General features: G+C 48.0%; 1 protein-coding gene across 1 annotated transcript in view; it reads right to left on the bottom strand.

Annotated features, from left to right (window-relative positions):
- The window catches only part of ehbp1 (EH domain binding protein 1), a 321,338-nt gene that overhangs the window by 97,264 nt on the left and 209,401 nt on the right, over positions 1–14,673 (bottom strand). Inside the window, exons 14-15 of the mRNA XM_085977747.1 lie at positions 7,425–7,526; positions 6,236–6,307 (exon numbers count right to left, since the gene is read on the bottom strand). Of these exons, the coding sequence (XP_085833873.1) occupies positions 6,236–6,307; positions 7,425–7,526 (174 nt within the window). The remainder of the gene's footprint in view (positions 1–6,235; positions 6,308–7,424; positions 7,527–14,673) is intronic.

Raw genomic sequence — 14,673 nt, 5'->3', positions numbered from 1 at the left:
CCCGTCACCGCGTACGTGGAGCACAAGCCGCTCACATACGCGATGGCCAAGCACACCGAACCCTGGTCAGCTAGGCAGCAACGCCAGCTCGCGGCCGTGTCTGAGTTTACTACGGACATCCAGCACGTCTCCGGTAGAGACAACGTTGTCGCCGACTGCCTTTCCCGTCCCGCCATCTGCACGAATCACCTCGCGGTCGACTACGCGCAACAAGCAGCGGCCCAGCTCACGGACCCAGACCTCCTCTCGGCGGCTACCAGCCTGCCAGGGCTACGCCTAACCAAGGTCGCGCACGGGCCCGAAGCCACGGCAGTCACTTGCGACGTCTCACTCGGCCAACCCAGGCCGGTCGTCCCTGCAACCTGGCGCCGCCGCATCTTCGACGCGCTCCACGGGCTCTCCCGCCCGGGTTCCCGCACATCCGTCAAACTCCTCTCCCAGCGCTTCGTCTGGCGCGGCCTCAGCAAAGATGTTCGGACTTGGGCCACCTCCTGCCAACAGGCTAAGGTACAGCTGCACACAAAAGCACCCCTGGGAGACTTCAAGGTACCCAGCCGCCGCTTTGACCACGTACACGTCGACATCGTCGGTCCTCTGCCGCCATCGCAAGGCCAAACTTATCTCCTCACGATGGTCGACCGCTACACATGCTGGCCTGAGGCAGTGCCGCTGACCTCCACCACCACAGCTGACATCGCCAGGGCATTCGTTAACACCTGGGTTGCGAGGTTCGGCGTACCGGCCGACATAACCTCCGACAGAGGCGCCCAGTTCACCTCCGAACTCTGGACGGCCACAGCACGCAACCTCGGGGTGACGCTCCACCGAACCACGGCGTACCACCCGCAGGCCAACGGGCTTTGTGAACGCTTCCACAGGTCACTCAAGGCCTCACTCCGCGCCGGCCTGCAGGACAGTACCTGGACTGACCGCCTACCGTGGGTGCTACTAGGCCTACGCACCGCGGTCAAGGAAGACCTCCAGTCCTCGGCAGCGGAGTTAGTCTACGGACAACCGCTGCGCGTCCCAGGCGAATTCCTTCCGGAGGCTACCACGCCTTGGTCGGCCGAACAGCAGCGGCTCAACTCTTTCTCTTCCGCTCAGCAGTTCGCCCCACTTCCGGTCAACCGACACGGCGAACTCGCACCTCACGTCCCGCCAAATTTACAGCAGGCGCGCTTCGTCTTTGTGCGACACGACGCGCACCGCGGGCCCCTGCGACCCCCGTACGACAGACCGTACGAGGTACTACAAACCGGGGACAAGGTCTTCAAGCTGCGACTCGGCGACAGGGTCGACACAGTCTCCATCGACCGGCTCAAACCAGCACACACAGAACCAGGGGAACAGGTCCCCGTGGCCCGACCTCCAACTAGAGGCCGTCCCGCCAGCAAGCCAGCACAGCCGGCGGCGAACCGCCCGGCCCCACCAACTAGACCGGCGACCACTCAGAGCCGCTGCAGCAGAACCATCAGACCACCGTCACGACTCGTCCACTCCTCCGAAGCGGATTCTGGGGGGAGCTCTGTGGCGACACGCCACCTCTGGACATAATCCGCTCACGGTGGCACGGACAGTTTAAGCAGATGCCCCCAGCCGGGGGCCCTTTCCTCCAGCAACTTGTTTCCCGCAGGGACAGGCTGCCGGGAGCACTTCCTGTCTGGGGAGTATTTAAGTGGATGCGCGGGCTTTTCCAGTTTCTCTTTGTCATGAGGTAGAATAAAAGCAGTTGTGTTTTACTAGCTCTGGTCTCGACTCCCACGTTTGCCGCTGTATCTCAACAAGATTTCATTTTTGTTTTTAAATCTAAATTCTTGAATGTATAGTAAGTAGTGACATTTATAACTCTTTGCAGTTAACAACAAAATCTACAAATGTTGGAAATCTGAAATAAAAACAGAAAATGTTGGAAATATTCACCTTTCGGATTAAGACCGTTCCTTAGAACTGAATTCTGAGGGAGGGTCTGTATCCAAAATGTTAACTTGTCTTTTCTCTTTATAGGTGTTGACTGACAGTGTATTTCTAGCATTTCCTGTGTTTATTATTCTCTATAGAATGCACGCAAAGTCAGGTGTACGCACACTGTACAATGTTCAATTATTCTCAGCTGCAGTGTGAGACCGCATTCGGTATTATGGTCTCTGGTGAATAAATAGAGATTTAGAAGGCAAAAGCATCAAGTTTGTTTCTCAAAAAAGGACTTTAATGGTTTACTGAACAAGCTGGCCTGAGTTTAGTATAATAGCTCTATAAATATATACTATCAGGCAAACAGGTCAAAAACAGCATGGTGAATGTACATACCTTACCGTTAATTCTTCATGACCTAGAAATTACTTAATTTCTCATGCAGCCAATCTAAGAAATTGCACTTCAGCAAATGAATGATGTTGAAGCTTAAACTATATAAAGTATAGGATCAGATCACATCTTTGAAATGAATGAAAACGGCATTCAGTCCATCTTTGTTCATCTATCCAAAAAATTGCCCACCTCTCCTCCTCCTTTCCACAACAATGCATTCAGCTATTCTTAAATGGTTCCAGGTTCTTGGCCTCTGCTACACTACATGGAAACACCATGTGCTGATCTCTCTTTGTAGGATGAAAAACTTCCTGATTAGCCCTAAATTTGCTTTTGCTACTTTGAATCTTTGCTCCTTTAACCAATTTAATTTGCAGTAGTGCTCCAGATTTACCATTTCGTTACCATTCACCTCTACAAGGTCTGCACTCAGTCACATACTTGGATGGTTGGAAAGCCTGCTTCTTGAGTCTTTCCTCATAATTCAGTCCTCTGATTAAAATGAACAATCTGTAATTCTTCTCTGCACTGCCCCTTGCACCTGGGTAAGGAGATTTGGATGTAGTACTCAAGGTATGGTCTGATTAGAGGACTATATATAGTTTATGCATGTCTTCCTTTGACTTGCACTCTACTGTGTTGGCTATACAGTTTGTTGATTGCATCTCCAAAGTGATTGTAGACTTGGCATTTAACAGGTCCAAACACTTTTAGATTTCAGCCATAGTTATTTCAACATTATTCGTGGATTACTTATGGCACCCATTTATTTTCCAATGTGCACTTTACACTCATCCATATTAAATTTCATGTTTGGGTATTTCAAACACTTACATATTTTTCCCAACTTGTTTTGCAGGCCCTGGCTGTCTCCCTCCTCAGATTCAACCGTCCTTCCAGTTTGGTATGATCTGCGAATCTGACCAGTTTACTTTGACTTCAAGTTTTTAATATAAATTAGGAACAACAGGCTCCCAACACCGCTCAGCACTTTTCCCAGCCCTAACAAATATCTACTTTTTGTTGTCCTTCAGACAATTGCTTTAAGCTTAAGTACAAGTCTTTTGCGTGGCACTTTGTCAAAGGCTTTACGGATATTTGGGTACACCACAGGGTAGCACTTTGCACAGTTCATCTGAGATTCAAAGAGGTAGGAACTTCCCCTTCTGAACAGATGTTGACTACAATTCGCTAGGTTACTATATGGGCAATCGTTCAAGTTTATTCCTGATTAATTTGATTACGTAACCCAGTATTGAGGGGACCGTTGGACTCATCAATGCCTGGGTTTATTCTGTCACTCTTCTTGAAAATGGGCACTGCACTAAATTGTAAACTTGAGTAAGAAGAACTATTTTATTTGGAACAGATGTATAATACAAAACAAGAAGAAATATCTTGCAAAAAATAAATCTAAACGCCAGCATTAAAATGATTTGGGGCCTAATCTTAATCCCTAGAAAACACAAAAACAGGATTTCTCTTTACACTGATTGATCAGACTAGTCTGGAAAATTAGATAATTGAAAGAAAATAAACCTAATCAAGAAACATTGAGCAGAATAGTCTTCCAGCAAAATTAATTGGGTAAATTTTGGCTTCTGAAAAATTATGTAGAATTTTGAATCAATTAAAAATGCCACTAAAGAGCAAGGAACACCAAAGGGCACTTAGATTCTCAATAGGCTTGTTTCATGCTGGTCACACACACACAATTTATGCACATGGTTAGAGGGTGGGGGAATAACTGAATTGGAAGCGAGGAAGGGAGGGGAAGGGAGGAGGCGAGGGAGCGGGGGGGTAGAAGCGAGGGGGGGTAGAGGCGAAGGAGCAGGGGTTAGAGGTGAGGGAGCGCAGGGGGTAGAGCCGAGGGAGCGGGGAAGGTGGCGGCGAGGGAGTGGGGGGGGAGGTGGCGAGGAGGCGAGGGAGCAAAAGGCAAAGGAGGCGGCGAGGGGAGCGGGGAGGAGGCGAGGGAGTGAGGGAGCAAAGGGAGGCGAGGGAGCAAAAGGGAGGCAAGGGAGGAGGCGAGGGAGCGGCGAGGAGTGCGGGGAGGAGGCGAGGGAGTGAGGGAGCGAAGGGAGGCGAGGGAGCAAAAGGGAGGCGGCGAGGCGAGGGAGCAAGGGGGGAAGGGAGCTAGTGGATGAGGATGAATGGGGGAAAGAGGGTCTTGATTCCCCACATGCAAAGCCACGGGTGACTGATATGTGTGTGTATATAATAGGGCAATACCTGGACTAGGACACACAGATATAATTTAGTCCCTATTTTGAAGTTGTACAATGTCATTATAAATTTTGACATCCATATTTACAATGGGATGTGCCTATGTAAATCTGTCCTGCTCTAATTGCACCGTTCTGCCAGTGGAACTGCAGCAGGAGAGGAAAGTGGTGAGAGAAGGAGAGGAAAGAAAAGAGAGGGGAGCAGAGAATATATACTTTAAAACAGAGACCGCATTACATCTGCACATGCTGGCTCAGCCAACTCTCAATCCCTTTCACCTGAAGACTACACGTGGGCTTCACTCTGCCTGTGCAACAGGACATCGATCGGTAATATATTAAAACTTTTCCATATAAAATGCACTTCATATCCATTTCATATTTTACTTGTATCACAATTTTTATATAACACTATATTCGTCATGCCAGGGTTTCACTTTCAACATGTAACAGACTTACCATTATACTTAACTTTCAGTACTCCCATGGCTCAAGGGTGGGAAGGTGAGCATCGTCATTCGGCAAGCAGATGGCTAGTGGCCGGAGTGGGACAGGGATGTGGTGTGGAAAGTCCTGCGGGCATGCAGACAATTTTTGCCAGTGGGTGAGAGGATAGCTAGTGATCCAAGATCCGAGCAGCGCAGAGGAGAAAGGGGAATATGATGGTCAGGGCTGGTGCTCATCCAAGCTCTGTATCCCAGCTCCACACCTCAGTGGTGCTGTAAGTACATTTTATTTGGCTTTTATTTAAATTATATTTCCTATGCCAAATAAGTGCTACCAATGCCAGATAAAGTGTATTTAAACTTGTTTATTTAAGGCTTCAGTGCCTGCCCACCCCTTGTTCACCCTTGTCCTCCACCTTGATCAAAACTCAGGTTACCGGCCATCATCACCATGTTCTCCCTCTTCCCCTGCACTGCTCGGGCCACTGACGATGCTTGTGGGTGCCCTTGGGTCTTCCCATGCCCGTTCTTCTCAGGCCACTGGCCACCTGCTAGCCCGATGGCAATGCTCACCTCCCCACTCTTGGGCTATCCTGTGCCCGGTCCCTTGTCTTCCCCACAAGGCACAAAGCTCCTTTAAGTAGATTACAGTATTACAATAATATATTATAATATGCAAATGACTGTTTTCCCAACTTTGCGATCAGACTGGTGGTTGGAATAGGGGGCGAGGGCGCGGGCAAGTGACAGGGAAAGGGATAAGTGAGTGGTGATGGAGGGTAAAGGAATAACAAGAGAGGGCTGGGGATTGGGGGACGGGCAGAGGGCCGGTGATTGGGGGTGAGGAACTGGTGGAGGGGTGGGGGACGGGCGAGGGGCAGGGGACTGACGGAGGGGCGGGGGACGGGCAGAGGGTTGGGGGACGGGCAGAGTTGCGGGGGACTGGGGGACGAGCGGGGGATTAGGAACGAAGGGGCGGGTATAAGGGACGAAGGGCCGGGGAGAGGGAATGAAGGGCTGGGGATAGGGGACGGAGGGGCGAAGAATTGGGGAGGCAAGGGGAGGGCATCAGGAGTGCAAGGGAGAGGAAAAAATATGGGGTGACAGGGAAAGGCCAAGGAAAAAGGTTGGGGAGGGGATAGGAGAGCAGGGCGGTGGGAGAGAAGGGTAGTGGGAGGTGGATAAGAAGCGAGAGGAAAGGGATGAGAGGGAGGGGATGGAAAGGAAGCCGAGGGGCTGTAAGCTAAACTTTACGCACACCTGCCACTGGAAAATGTAGCCCACAGCTGTCAGCAGTTCCCTTCCTTGCCACGCCATGCTATATCCTCCCATCTGAAAGGGAAGAAAAGAGAGAGAAGCAGAAGAGAAATGAATGGAGAGAGAAGCAAAAAAGAGATAGAGAAACAGAAGAGAAAGAGCAACACAAAGATGATAGATAGCTAACAGACAGACTGTATGTGAGCAATGCAGGGTGATTGACCACATACATACATAAAATAATATATTAAATATATAAACAGACACATTAGTGGATCTCAGTGAGTTGGAGGATACATGTACCAAAGCCCAGGAAAAAGCAAACACAAAACGTGAAAGGAGGCAAATTTACAATGTGCACAAGTGCTAGAAGTATTAGAATTAAGATGCTGGAATTAGCGGCTACTGTGGCAGTAGGGAAATACAATGTGGTGAGAATATCAGAAACCTGGCTAAATCTAGAGGATGAAAATTAATTTAACATTCAAGGGTACAGAGTGGACAGAAATATGGAGGTGGTGTAGCTATTCCTGTCAGGGAGAACTGGGAGGTAAATAAATGTGGGAGGGGGTGAGCTACATAATGAACTAATCCAGATGTGAAAACAATTCAAGGTGTATGCTACAGATGATCAGGTCAATACAAGGATAAACAGTTTGCTCCATAAAGATAATGAAGTTGTTGAGAAAAGGAAAGTTCATTTAATGGGAGACTTCAATTAACCAAATATATATTGGGAAACCCAAGAGCTTTAGAACCAGAGTTGGTAAATATAATGCATGACTGCTTTATAACTTAAGAGGGGCTAAAGGAAGCCAGTGTTCATCTTGACTTTGCATTCATAAATGGCCCAGACAACATAGAGGAATTTGAAGTTGTAGCACCCTTGGGAGATAGCAACCAGAGAAGAATAAGGTTCACCATGGATCTGGGATTCAGATATACCAAAGACCAGGAGGTGGATATCTTAAATAGGACTAAATTCAAAAAAATGAGGGAAGAACTAAAGCAAATGGATTGGAGAAGAATGTTAGTCAACATTTCATTAGAAGACTACTGTAGCACTTTTAAAGGATTACTGCTGAGTATGCAGGATACATACATATTTAGAATCAGCAGGCTCAGACTAAACAAGCATGACCCTAAATGGATTAACTAGCAAATTAAAAGTGACATAAAAAGGAAAAATGACCTTTACAAATCTTGCAGGTAGAAAGCTGAGAAGGTTCACTGGGATGAATACAGCAACATGCAGAAGCATGTCAAAAGGTTGATCATAGGGGCAAAGAGAGACCTAGAAAAAAGCAAAGCTGCAGAGGCAAAACATAATAGTAAAACATTCTTTCAGTACTACAATAGCAAGAGGACTATCAGAAGGAGTGAGAATATTAAAAGATGCAAACAGGCTTGAAACAGAGGATGAGCATGAAATAGTAAATATTCTAAAGAAAGAAAAGAAAGAATGAACTTGCATTTATACAGCGCCTTTCACGACCTCAGGACATCCCAAAGCGCTTCACAGCCAATGAATTACTGTTGCAGTGGCGGTACTGTTGTAATGTAGGGGAGTGACACAACCAATTTGTGCACCGCAAGATCCCATAAGCAGTTAAGAGATAAATAACCACTGAAACTGTGTCAGTGGTGCTGTTTGAGGGGTATATGTTCGCCAGGACACTCGGAGAACTCGTCTCCGAATAGTGCCATGGAATCTTTCACATCCACTTGACAGCGCAGACGGGGTCTCAGTTTAATGTCTCATCTGAAAGACCGCACCACCAACAGTGCAGCACGACCCCAGTATTGCACTAGAGTGTCAGCCTAGATTATGTGCTCGAGTTCTTGAACCCCCGATCCTCTGACTCAAAGGTGAGAACGCCAAGGCTAAAATTCTGAATGTAAGTATTCACAAGGAAAACATTAAGAATGTGCCCTTCACGTCTAAACAGTGCCAATGCAAAATGTAAGACTTTAAACAAATAAATTCCCAGAGTTAGATGGTATTTATCCCAGAGTGCTGAGGGAGCCCAGAGAGGAACTTGTGAGGTATTGACACTCATTATGAGGGAGTTAACGGACACTAGGGAGGTATCAATGGTTGGAAACAGGTGACCTACAGACCCATTAGTCTCACTTCCATTCCATGTAAAATATTGATCAGCAGCAGTAAACTTGAGGATTATCTGTACAACAAACACCTAGTAAACAGATGTCAATGTGGCTTTAGACGAGCAAGATTCTGCCTGATCAACTTCTTTGAGGAAGTGACAAATCAAGTGGACTTTGGTAAACCCCCCACAGTTTTGTACTTAGACTTCCAAAAGGCATTTTATAAAGTTCCACATGAAAGGCTATGAGTTAAGATAAAATCTGTGGAGATTCAGAGTAAAATTAGGAAATGGATCAGAAATTATCTGAAGGGTAGAGAACAATGGGTACTGGTTAAAGGAGTCATGTTGTGGGGCCACAGTTAGAATAGTGTTCCTGGTTTTGCGCACCTTGCTTTAGGGAGAATGTCATGGCCATGGTGATGGGGGAGGGGGGCGTGAAGAAATTCACTAAGATTGTACCAGGAATAGCCTTTATTTCGAACAAAGAAGGTTAAGAGATCTAATAGAGGTGTACAAAAGTGAGAGGCTTTGATAAGGTAACTTGGGGGAAAAAAACTATTTCCACTGATAGGTAAATTGGTAATGAGGGAGCATAAATTTAAGATCAACAAAAGAACAATGGGATTGATTCTGAACTTTTTTTTAAACACAGGGCATTCCATGTTCTAACAACCCTATCAGTAATGGTAGCTGATGCAGAACCCATAATAGTTTTAAAAAAGTGGATAAATATTTGAAATTTTTTTAAGGGTTTGGTGAAAGGGCAAGGGAAAGGAACTAAGGGCTGGATTTTGTCACTGGGACGGGCTGGGGTCGTGTAATCCGCTTTTCGTGTTAGCCACCCGATTCTAAATCGATGTGCGAGAATGATGCGATTTTAACTTAAGTGGGCAATTGAGCTCCAGCATGTGGGAACCCATGGCCCAATTAGTTTTTTCAGTCTGAAACTCGCCTCCGATGACTTCATCATTGCTGCTACATTTAAGATCTGCAACAAGCCTTGCTTCTTCTGCAGACTGCCAACCTTTTGGCCTTTCATGTTAGAGGGACCTGGAGGCAGAATGACCAGCGAGGGACCTAGGTCTGCTCCCAGGTTTGATGACGTTGCCCTGCAAGCTTTAGTGGAGGGAGCAAGAGCCAATAAAGAGGTGCTCTTCCCTTCTTCAGGGAGGAAGAAGCCTCCCCAGCAGACCAAGGCTGTGTGGATCCAGGTGGCCCAGGAGGTCAACTCTTTGTCGATAACCCGCAGAACCTGGCTTCAGTGCAGAAAGAGGTTTCATGACCTTCTGCGCACTGGAAAAGTGAGTATGACTTTCCCATCACCCTCAATCTGATCCCCATTGCCTCTCCTCACCAGCACTCAGCTTTAGCAACCTCTTCCTCCACATCCCACTTGACACTGACATCCCTGCATCCTTACCCATTCCCTCTCTCACTATGGTCACATTCACCTAGCTATTCGACTATGCAGCCCTCACACTCCCTATCACTGTGATGCTATGAAAACAACTTACAACACACAGGGAGGGCCCTTGGTCTTGCCACCTCACTCCATCTTTGTCTCCTTCTAAGCATCTGTGCTATGGATTCTCTACATTCACTCCTTCATTCTCACTCAAACTCCACTTGTCTCCCTCATTGCAGGAAAAGAGAGCTCACAATAAGAGGGAAAGAGCGAGGACAGGAGGAGGGCCACCCTCAGTAGCCCAGCTCACCCCCTGGGAGGATGCGGTCCTGGAGATCGTGGGAGTGGAGGACGATGCGCTGTGACAGAATAGTTTTCCATCTCTCTCATTGACATTGCATGAGTCGCTGATAATGATTCTGAAGCTCTAACAGATGGACTTATGATCATCTGCAATATGCAAAGTGCATGTAACCTTGGCATCACATCTCTGACTCTTTCGTTTACTCCCCCACAGGACCATCTCAAGCACTCGTCCCCACTAGCCAGGAGGAAGAGCCTGAGCATCCAGACTCCTCAGAGGAAGCTGCAACCTCTGAGGGCACAGCGTCAGCAGAATTCAGCGCACCCAGCACCAGCGCAGACACTCAAACCTCAGTGGTACCTTCGCGAGATAGTGCAGTGTTGTCACCTGGTGTATCACAGCTCACAAGTGAGCATCAGCAGATTGTGCAGACATGGACAGCAGTGGAGAGTCCTAGTTGGAGGGCGCAGGACTCTCCCAGCTCAGCTCAGCTGCATGTCGACCCTCTGCCTCTGGGTCCATCCACAAGATCAGCGGTGCTGGAACTCCAGGAACAGATGCAGGAGTCTCTGGCAGGTTTTGTCTCCAGGGTTGCTGCGCGTGTGGAGCGAATGGAGGAGTCCATTGCGAACATGAGCAAAGCATTTGTGGAGTCATTGGCGCATGAACGCATCACCATGGAAAGGATGGCAACCTCCATGGAGGTGATAAGTCGCCAGAGTGCAGAAAACATGGTGAGTGTTCTGAATAGAATGACATCTCTGGAGGAGCGATGGTCATCTATTGAACAGAGAAACCAGACCTTCATGGAAGTCCTTCTGAGTAGGACCGCCAGTGCAGATACGGGTCCCCATGGCCCACCTGATGTGCAACAAGGTGCTCTCAAGCCACTTGCAAGCGCTGAGGGGGACCTGACCCATGAGAGGGAAGTTGGTGGCAGACATCAAGGAAGTGGGGGCTCCTCTGCAGGTGCTCACACTTCCATGCCACTGCAGAGCCCTCGGTCAGAGCCCCCACCCAACTGAGATCGGCGTCTCAACCCTTGCACAGTCGCAGGAGCAGCAGACTGTTGGCGAGCCCTCACAGGTTCGCAACCCCAGAGGACACCCGCCAAAGGTGTCGAGACAGGAGCAGCAAAAAACTGAGCAAGGGGCCTCCACATCTGCTGAAGCCACAGGGGAAGCACCACATAGGAGCACGCGTAAGATACTGCACAAATAGTCACAAGGGTAGTCACTTGGGTGAAATTTGATGTTTAATGTTAAAAAGCCATCAGATGGTTACAGTAAATAAAACATCTGATGGCTACTGCTGCAGTTGTGGCGTGTGTCATTTCGCTAATGGGACTTCCACATTGAGGGCTTAGGATTACTTGCAATTGTCAGTATGGTGGTCAAATTGTTAGGAATCCACTGGTTCTTGGCCACTGTCGAAGCTCTGGTAAGAAGCTGCGAGGCAAAAGTGCTTGATTGGCTAAGCTAAGCAAATCTGGCCAAGGTGAGTGCGTTCCTTGCATCCCGGGCAGCAGTGTTCTCGCGTACTGCTGCCGCTGGTTGATGGGCCTCTGCAAGATGTTCGTTTTCGCTCTCCTCCTCCACCTCCTCCTCCTCATCTGAGGAGGATATGTGAGGAGCCACTTGGTCTTCAGGAATCTGCAATTCACAACGCTGTGCCATGTTGTGAACGATTCTGGAGACCCTGGCTGCTGAGTATTGCACTTGATCTATCCAGGCATCTGAAGCGCATCTTCAGCAAACCGATGGTTTGCTCAATTATGGATCTGGTGGAAATGTGGCTGGAGTTGTAGCTCTCCTCAGCTTCGTTGGATGGGCTCCTCAATGGCGTCATTAGCCACGTCTTCAGGGGATAGCCCTTGTCTCCAAGTAGCCATCTGTTAAGTTGGTCTGGCGGACTGAATAGCGGAGGCACACTAGACTGGCGCAGTATGAAGGAGTCATGGCAACTGCCAGGGTACTTGGCACAAACATGCAAAATTTCCTTCTTGTGGTCACACACCAGCTGAACCTGGAGGGAGTTGAAGCCCTTGCGGTTGACAAAAATACCTGGATTGCGATGGGGTGCCTTAAGGGCCACATGTGTGCAGTCAACGACGCCCTGCACCCTTGGAAAGCCTGCCAGATTAGCTAATCTAACCGCACGTGGCGTGACACTTGCTTGATCCTTGGTGAAATGGATGTGATTGTGCCTGATGGCAAAGAGGGCATCGGTTACCTGCGTGATGCAAGTGTGTGCGGCCGTCTGGGAGATGCCGCTGATGTCTGCTGCTGATCCCTGGAATGAGCCGGAGGCAAAAAAGTTGAGTGCGGTGGTGACTTTGACGGCCACTGGTAAGGGGTGTCCACCTGATCCTCTGGGCTCCAGGTCTTGTTGCAGCATTGCGCAGATGTCACCCACTACCTCTCACGAAAGTCGGAGCCGCCTTTGGCACTGCTGCTCAGACATGTTGAGGTAGCTGACCCGGTGTCTGTAGACCCTGTTTGGGGGGGTATCTCCTGCGCTGACGGGCTTCCATGTGCTGGCCCCTTCTGGCCTGTGCAGCTTCAGGTGGGTGAGCAGCAGCTTGGCGCTCCTGTTGTTGCTGCTGATGTTGGTGCTGCTGTTGTTCATGGTTCTGCTGGTGCCGCGGCTGATCTTCGTCCTCATCTGATGTGCAGAAGGGAAGGAAATAAATGGCTCTCATGCTTCTGGTATATGCCTCAGTTGAGGAGTCGCTCAGTCAAGGTGGCGAGAGGGGTTTCCCAGAAGGTCACATTGGAGATGGATGTCAGGCTCCAAACTCCCACAGCTGTGGTTATGCCTTCTAAAAGTTCCCCCAGACCTGAGACAACAAAGTCCTGCCACCTGCAAATGATGGCTGATCAAATATCCTATTTAATGGTGGAGCTGCAGCTAATAGTCAGCAAACCAATTGTGCTCCCGCCAGGTTTCACCGTCGTGTTTCAGAGCAGGCGTGCTTCACGTGGGAAAAGGGTTAAAATCACAAAGGCCTTTCAAAATGGGATAACAGAGGCAATTTATTGCTCGTTAAGGGCCTTAAGGGCCTATCCCACCTCTTGGAGGCGGGATCAGTAAACACGATTTCTTGAAAATTGCTTGGAGGCGGGATGGAGCCCACCCGCCACTTTTTGCAATTTTAACACCCCACACGCCTCCATGGCCCTGGGAAATTCGAGCCCTAAGTGTCTAGCTCTGTCTTACAGCTAGCTAACGTGTGATGTGCTGAATGGCCTCCTTCTCTGCTGTAAAATGCTATGATTACATCTTCTCTCAGTATTGACCCACCTCCAAGAAAACCCCAATGATTACACTTTTGTCAGCTGCACCATCACCCCACCTCTCAGCACTCCCTATTTGCTCAAAATTTTTAATTTTGCGATTAGCTTGTAAATGGCTTTTACTAAATAATCAGAGAGCAGGATCATTTGAGCCATTTAGCCAATGTGGACCCAAATCCTTTAGTCAAGAGCAAAGGTCCATATGAGTAATTTTCTAAAAGCATTACAGGTCAGATAATTACCATCCAATTGGGATGTTGTCACTGAAAATAAGGATGCACAGTGGGTTGCTCTCCACAATCTCTTGTGATGAGTTCCCAATCTCATGCCTCAATTTACATTACTAATTTGCCACTGAAAGTGACTCTGTCACCAGTGCCAAGCCAGCAATATAAATGAAGTGGCACTGCTGTCCATGGGCGATGCACACCATCAAAAGGATTAGTTTCTGTGGGTTCCTCCAGAGGCAGTGCCACCTTCAAAGGCGAGGTAAACAGATTGTGCGTTTGCTGTTAAAGGCAGATATGTTTTCTGGCTACTGGCAGGCTGAGCAGCTCAAGCCATCCGTGCAGGGCAGCAAAGCAATTCTCTGCTCTCTGGTCTATTCATACTTTTTCCTGCCACTTGTGAATATACAGAACCCAGATTGAGTGGCAAAGTTCAGTTATTTTTATGTTGTTACTGCTGCTGTGGAAACCAACCTACCATAAAAAATGGGTAGTGTCTACTGTACCCAGCATCTGAGCTGATACTGAGGAAAGGAACTACTCTTAAATGGGATGGATTCCTGAAGGCTGAAAGCCAAGAAAAAACAAAAGCGATTCTTTTTGATGCAGTTCTCTACAATGTAAATACATCACAACATTAGTTGAGAGCTTTGAGCTGGTTGTCCGTTCAAATGTAAATACTGTGCAAAATGAAAGGTTGTAGAGAAAAAAAATCTTTAAAAATAGTTAAGAATCACATGGACTGCTTCTCTAAATTTATTGCATCTGTATTGAAACCATCAATAACCACTTTGACGTAAGAAAACTACTAGGCACTTGGTCAGAGTATTAAACAAGGCTTTAATCGACTGTTTCACAACATGGAAGTCTAGTTATCCTTCACTAGTTCCCGTTTACAAAATGTCCCTGAGCAAGCTGGGCCCGTGCCCGAGTATTTATACTCTCCCTGGACACTGCCACCAGCAGGCCGCCCAGTATATTTCATAAGTCCTTTCTACATGAATGGCACGATTTATGTCATTCTTCCCGCCTGAAAGATTGGAAGTCCGGCGGCTTCTTTCTACCGAACTAGTCGGACTAAGAATAGACGCAGCCATT

This window comes from Somniosus microcephalus, chromosome 3 (assembly GCF_052327205.1).
Source record: "Somniosus microcephalus isolate GS21.2 chromosome 3, FLI_Smic_1.0, whole genome shotgun sequence".
Lineage (NCBI taxonomy): Eukaryota > Metazoa > Chordata > Chondrichthyes > Squaliformes > Somniosidae > Somniosus > Somniosus microcephalus.
This window is presented reverse-complemented; position numbering and strand designations above follow the sequence as displayed.